Here is a 7,500-nt window from a genome sequence, read left to right as displayed (position 1 = left end):
AGGGGTTGACAGCAAATTTAGTGAGGGGAGTAGTCTTCAGAATACTGCCTTTCTCTGACTCGTACAGTTCCTTGACGTCAGCAAATGATGCTGTTGTTTTATTGTCAAGACTGATCTTCTGGCACTTCTCACTGATCCAGTTGTTGTGGATGCACTTCAGAAGATGCACTGTGTCAAAAAGGAGAAACCAGACACGATCTTTGTCAAGAGGATGCTTGGCTGTGGCACGGCAATCACCCGGAAAATCAAACAGCTTACAGTACTGCTGGTTTATCTTGTGGTTGTCTGTGATAGACCCGATGACACGCCCACCTGCCCTCTCAACAGCAGCTGTCGCCTCCTTCACACGCTCAAGCTGGTATGCTGCTGCGAGCTTGTGGATGGGTGTCACAGAAATAATAATACTAGGTCCTCTGTGCAGCGACTTCATCATAATACATAGCATAGAAGTGGCCTTGCAGTCTGGCTTGTTCACTGCCATGCCACTCAGAACCACACCAGAAAAATGCAACAGTTGACTGAATCTATATTTCATCTATCAAGAGAAATACATTCTTCTGCTGCAGTGTCTTCACTTTGGCAAATGTTTCCCTCATCACCTGACCCTTGTCAATAGATGAAGTGATGTATTGCAGCTTGCGTTTGCTTGGCAGCACCAAAAAGTCTCTGAGATGTTCATAACTACACTTGGGGTATGATTCAAGAGCAAAACAATAATTATTCATGGAAAACTCACAAATGAAAAATCTGTCAGAATCAACAACAAAGTTATTACGTGGTGGTAGCACATCAAGCCACTTCTGTCTTTCATAACAGTCTTTTGGCAGTCGAAACACTCGGCACCTGTTATCCTTGTTATAGTTACCGTTGCAGTTCACAACACCACACTTATTCGGCATTTTGAATACACAAAATCAGCAAGAAAGAACCTATGAAGAACCAAACAAACAAACAAAATCAACAAGAGCCTATGTAAACAAACACTATCCACTTCTAAATGTAGCCACGCGCGAAAGACGCAGCGACACAACCTTACACCTCCACTGCTCGTAGCACACTGGACTGGCCTCCGCTAGCGGCGCCAGGAATCTGGGTGTGCACGTCCTGTGTAATAGTAGTCCTTGATATATATATATATATATATATATATATATATATATATATATATATATACACATATATATATATATATGTATATATGTATATATATATATATGAGTGTGTGTGTGTGTGTATGTGTGTGTGTGTGTGTGTGTGTGTGTGTGTGTGTGTGTGTGTGTGTGTGTGTGTGTGTGTGTGTGTGTGTGTGTGTGTGTAAAAGGCGCCACTTTCTATTGCGTTGCAATAAAAACACCTTTGTCTAATGAATTCATATTAATGTCGAGGAATAGAGCTTTTACTCATTGTTTAATAAATTTGTTGGTTAGAATCTTGTGATGGTGTGGTACGTTGTAGCATCGTACAATTGTGTTGTGCATTATACTTACGTACTGCTCAATAGGGAGTTGTATATTTCCCCATTGAATTGTCGATTGGTATAGTTTTTGTTGGACATTAATTTCATTATTGATTGTATTGTCTATTTATCATAAAGAGTGTAACTTTACATACGAATATGTAGGGAGAACCAAGCGTTCATCTCGACGCATGATAGTTTTCCCCTCCAAATCTGAGTTTGGTGGTTTGCCTTGCCAGTTGTGAATTAACCTTTCTCGTGTAAACACGCTCTTACATTTTTCCAGTGTATATTGTTTATGGTGGCTCAATACATGTTTCAATCTCTGATACTTTTATTGCCACCTACAACAATCTCTCCAATCATGCTACCCAGATATCCTTTATATATTACTGTATTAGGCTATTTTATTAATAAATATCACATTAACTATTCGGCCTTTGTAATTTACGCAAAGATCCTCTCCGCCGAGTGAAAAAGTGCACTTTGGACTCTGAATGATCTTGTTTAGAATAACAAATATTTTGTATCTACATACTCTAAATTTTCTTTCATGTTCTATATGTATAAATACAAAATAACTGTATGAGTAAATTATCCCACAGAGACCAGGAGTCTGTCTTACCTTTATAACGATAGCTGTATCTTGCAATTGATTCTTAGGTATCGTCAAATGCACCCTGGCGCGGAAGACGGGATCACGCGTCACAGGCAAAGTGACTGGTGGTGTTGCACGTCGATGGACGCGCTCGCCTCGTACCCACGCTGTGATGTAACATAACATTTCCATGCGATCTGAGGATGAAACGATAGTGCGCACCGTTACACACAGTGCCTTTTACACACTCTATGTTCTCTTAGCCACTATTGAATTTGATCCATTCGTTAGTAAGTTTTGGATAATTGCATTTTGAAACTAATGTAGACCTGTTTTACCAGTCTAATTGTGTGTAGCAAAATCAATGCATTAAAAAATTTGGTAAAATCTAATCTAGATATTAATTCCTTTCCAGTGATATTAATAATTTAATGTAAAATGTTGATGTGTGGTAATGGGTGCAACTAAAATAGAAAATATGGAATAAAGAACCTACCTATTCCAAACAATAATTTTCTAAGCAAACATTTAGTCAATCCTATAATAGTATAAGCACTTGACTGAACCACTGCTCATTTCTTCTTAGAAATACTTAACTACTTGGGGTTCAAGTATTCTAATTCATAAAACATTTTAGGTACTAAAGTGTTTCAAGTAGGTAAGTGGCTAGGTGGTTATTTTTTTTTTTTTTTGTGTGTGTGTGTGTGTGTGTGTGTGTGTGTGTGTGTGTGTGTGTGTGTGTGTGTGTGTGTGTGTGTGTGTGTGAGAGAGAGAGAGAGAGAGAGAGAGAGAGAGAGAGAGACCGACAGAGAGAGGGAGAGAGACAGATAGACAGACAGAGGGGATGAGGGAATGTGTGTGTGTGTGTGTGCACGCGCGCGTGTGTGAGTGAGTGTGTGTGTGTGTGTGTGTGTGTGTGTGTGTGTGTGTGTGTGTGTGTGTGTGTGTGTGTGTGTGTGTGTGTGTGTTTGCTTTCAGTCTCCGTTCTCTTCGCATTTTTTCTTTAGCTTAATCTCTTAGTGTTTTCTCTCTTTCTCTCTCCTCAACATTCATTTCTCTTTTTATCCATATATTGTTGTAATGTTCACTCTTTGCTAACTTACCTGATTTTGCTAGTATGTCTTATGCTACCATGTGTGATCCTAGTTTTATCTTTAGGGGTCGATTTCTTTCTTTAGAATATTGTCCCATTATATACACTTCTATCTCTTTTTTAGTTCTTGGTCATCATCTTGTACTTCTTTTAGAATTATTTTTGTCATTTCTTTTTTCTCTTTCTTCTCTTAAGTACCTAACCAAACCATGTTTTTTCTTTGGTCTATATACTACAATATATTTTCTTCTATCTACTCTATCTCTTCCCCAATTTGCTTTCTCTTTGATTATTTGAATAACTTTCTCCTTTGCATTTTCCTGCATCTGTTGTACTATTTCTTTAAAAGCTATCTCTTCGTTTTTTTCTATTTTCATTTCATTTCTTAATCTCCTGCAAATTTTCCTCATCTAAGTTTTCTTCACTTCTTTCAGACATTGTCTGTATTATGTGATTTATCTCTTTTTTTTTTAATGTTCACGATTGGTAGTATGATTGTTTTTCATCTTTCCATTTTCACATTTATCCCCAATTAGTTCTTTTTTCAATTCACTTAATTCGTTATTTATTTCTGAATTCTTCTCCTTTAGTTCACATACCTCTATATTGACATCAAAATTGTCTTTCCATAAAATCACAATATCTTTCCTTAATTCCATGAATTCTCTCTCTCACGAGTTTCTATTAAAATTCATCTCCCTTTCCGTGTCTATGAATAGACTCAAATTATATTTTCGTACTTACCAAAGCCAGAAAATAGGTCATTACCGTAGAATCTAACAATCTTGGGGTTTCAAAGCTTCTATTTATATTTAGTTTCTGTATAGCAACTCAAGAGGGCTCTGCGTTTATGTTGACATTCGAATCAAACTCGTCGCCGTTTTCTCCAGATCCACCTTGGTTCCCTTGCATTTTCTCACGATAGACACATTCAACGCTGCACAGAGATCATTTTGGGCGACCACAAGTGCTCCCCCTTCCACTCAATACAACCCAAGCCTCTTGCTTTCTTTGCACTGTTGAGAATTTTCATATTATTCGACAGCCTACGGAACTCTAGTTGACAGCTCAGTGGTTCGTTTGTGTGTGTGCGTGTGTGTGCATTCTCCTTTGTCTTTGGATCACCTGTTGAACTCGTGTGTGTGTGTGTGTGTGTGTGTGTGTGTGTGTGTGTGTGTGTGTGTGTGTGTGTGTGTGTGTGTGTGTGTGTGTGTGTGTGTGTGTGTGTGTGTGTGTGTGTGTGTGTGTGTGTGTGTGTGTGTGTGTGTGTGTGTGTGTGTGTGTGTGTGTGTGTGTGTGTGTGTGTGTGTGTGTGTGTGTGTGTGTGTGTGTGTGTGTGTGTGTGTGTGAGTGAGTGTGTATGTGTTTGTGTACACGTATGTGTGCATTCACAAAATACCTTATCACACCGAAATACCATCCCCGCCTGCCTTACCTCTCGCCGAACTTGACAATCTGAGTTTCGTTGGCGCCACCTTCGACAAGAGCGTCCTGAACTTGAATCTAAGGTCTTTCGAACGGAGCACGTCGACGACAAGGATGACTTCCTCCCCGACATTTGCTTTATCGTGACCTTTATGGGCGTGACGGAGGTTCTTCATCTGTTTACTGAAACGGTTCTTTGTGTTGACTGCGCTCATGTGAAGACTGTGAGTTGTTATCTTCCTCTGAGGTTTCTTATCCTCTACGACTTCAGACGTCTTTGGCAAACACTGCAGACCCACTTCAAGCAGCCCGTGGTTCTGTTCTATCTGTGAACAATGAAGTAAGTAGATAAGTATAGAATGTATAAGAGCTGTGAGAGATAAAACTTTAATTGTAATAATTACATTATCTTCTGTCTGTAAACAAGATAAGTAAATAAATGTAAAATATTAAAACTGCGAGAGATGCAAGAATGATTGAAATCACTATAATTTCTTCTATCCATAAACAAAGAGGTAAATGCATAAGTACAAAATTTTTTAAGACTGAGAGACAAAAATAATGATAATCAGAAGTGAATAGATTAAAATATCTTCAAAAGTGTGAGGCAAAAGAATTCTTAGAATTATTAGAAACTTTTCTGTTTGTAAACAAGATAAGCGAATAAATACAAAAACCTTAAAACTATGAAAAATCACGATTGATTGACGAAGAAAACGTCGGTATGGGTGTTTGCGAGACAACGATATAGTTAATAAATGGAATAAACTTCCTGCAGAGGGAATGCAATGTAGTTCAATTCGAAGCTTTAAGATTCGTTTAGATAAACACCTAAGGAAGATACTGTAATGCCTGTCATTTATCTTATATTATTTGTTTGTTATTGTTTGTCTGTTTGTTTATTATTATCTATTATCATTTATCTGTCCATTTATTATTATTTACTATTTACCAGTTTGTTTATTATTTAACTTTACCTACTTAGTTATTCATTTTATTGGCGATTATTTATATTATTATTACTATTTTTATTTATTTGTTTATCATTGTTATGATTTTTTCGCATCCGACCTAGTTATGGACCAAAGGGTTTCCTGTCTACGTGCTCCTTCTTTGTAATCCTTTGTAAAATGTGAACAAATTCTTTCACCTGCGTGTGCGCCTCCAGGTTGGCTTTGATGGGCTGTGGGGTTTCAGTAACGTTGGAGATGGGTGCAATTGCATGTCCAAGGGCGCAGTATCTCCACGAACGGTCCTTAGTCCACACAGTGACACGTACACAGGACTCAGGAACTATATCACGTGGAAGTCGAAGCTGCACTTCCATCTGCTCACGTACCATCGACAGTGTTACAAAAAGAGAAGTCTTTGATTCATATCAGATATATAGTGGGCCAATGTAAAGATTGCTTCTATTAATAGAGGAACTGAACATCTATGTCATATGATACATTGACATTCCACGAGTTAAGAAGATATAGAAATGTTAAACGATTTAATCATCTTCATTCATCACTGTATAGGCTACCTGTATTCCTCACTATTTACCTAGAAAGCGACATACGGTACATATCAGTACTTGGTCATGATTATATTTGTCGCTCCTTGAAAGGTGTAATCAAATTAACACATATTTATATTTACTAAAAGGCCTCTTCTCCCTTGTAAGGAAAATTGTAGCCACAGCATTCGCCTACATTCCCCGCCCCTACACCATCCCACACCCATCCAAAATCATTTCACCTTAACCCCTTGTGGATGAAAGACCATCGCTTACCCCTGGCCCCAGCCTGATGCAGAAGCAATGCAGTAAGTTGCTGCATAAAAATAGAATAAATTATAATAATAATAACAGAAAACTTACATTTATGTGAACTTGTGGCCCATACGCTCGGGGTAGGCTGATCCATTGAGAGTTTCCAGTGGGAACGACACAAACCTGCAGCAACATAACGCCAACGCCACCTACCCACGGTAACCCTGTCAACTGTCCTAGGGCCACCATTAGCCTGCAAGACAGTGATAGACCATGAATATATATATATATATATATATATATATATATATATATATATATATATATATATATACATATATACATATATACATATATATATATACAGGATTCAGAATTATGTTGTCGAGAATATGGATGGCACTGTGGATTTGTATATCAACGTGGTGTGTTCATGATTGTGCTTGTGATAACAAATCACCTTTACTAACCTTATAATCACAACTAACAACGCATAGAATAGTAGTAAAACATAACTATTTTGAACAAGATTTACAAAACAATTGCTACTCATAGAATCATTTATAATGACATCTATAAGAAAGTCCAAATTCCTTTATCTACAGTTTCTGTTTACAATCTACAATGAACTTCTGTTCTTGCATCTTTCAGAAGAACGATCGAGTGATGTTGCAAAGATTAGCAAAACAGTTTGACTCATGGGTGAGGCTAGGAAAGGCCTTTGATCAGTAGCTGACTCCGAATGGCTAATTGATTGATAGATTGAGGCTTAAGTGTGACTTATGTAACTTTGATCGCAAAAATAATTATTGCAATGTGCAAATCATACGTATCACTGACAGATATCGTTCTTCTTTTCTCAATGTCTCAACCAAATAATTTGAACAATCACCTTTTCATCCTCTGTTGTATTACGCCCCTCTATAAAGAATCTCCGTTTGAACAGAGAGCGAATATCAGTGACTGAAAGGATGCCTATTTCCTGTCATTTTATAATGTTAAATTATTACTTGTGATGAATTGGCAAATACTCACCGTAGATTTATAGATACAATTTCCTTTTACGAGCATTTTACGTAATATCTAGACACATTATGAAGAAACAGTTTAGTCGAAGGACTTTCTTGAAAAGACAAAAACTAGACTTGAGACCTATTTTCCAGTCTTACTCT

At 37.5% G+C, this 7,500-nt stretch overlaps 1 protein-coding gene across 1 annotated transcript in view; it reads right to left on the bottom strand.

The window, feature by feature from the left end:
- The window catches only part of LOC143036682 (uncharacterized), a 38,195-nt gene that overhangs the window by 5,383 nt on the left and 25,312 nt on the right, over nt 1-7,500 (bottom strand). Inside the window, exons 5-8 of the mRNA XM_076204255.1 lie at nt 6,437-6,581; nt 5,723-5,899; nt 4,583-4,898; nt 2,082-2,251 (exon numbers count right to left, since the gene is read on the bottom strand). Of these exons, the coding sequence (XP_076060370.1) occupies nt 2,082-2,251; nt 4,583-4,898; nt 5,723-5,899; nt 6,437-6,581 (808 nt within the window). The remainder of the gene's footprint in view (nt 1-2,081; nt 2,252-4,582; nt 4,899-5,722; nt 5,900-6,436; nt 6,582-7,500) is intronic.

Source organism: Oratosquilla oratoria, chromosome 21, assembly GCF_046742065.1.
Source record: "Oratosquilla oratoria isolate Oo_2021 chromosome 21, ASM4674206v1, whole genome shotgun sequence".
Classification (NCBI taxonomy): Eukaryota; Metazoa; Arthropoda; class Malacostraca; order Stomatopoda; family Squillidae; genus Oratosquilla; species Oratosquilla oratoria.
This window is presented reverse-complemented; position numbering and strand designations above follow the sequence as displayed.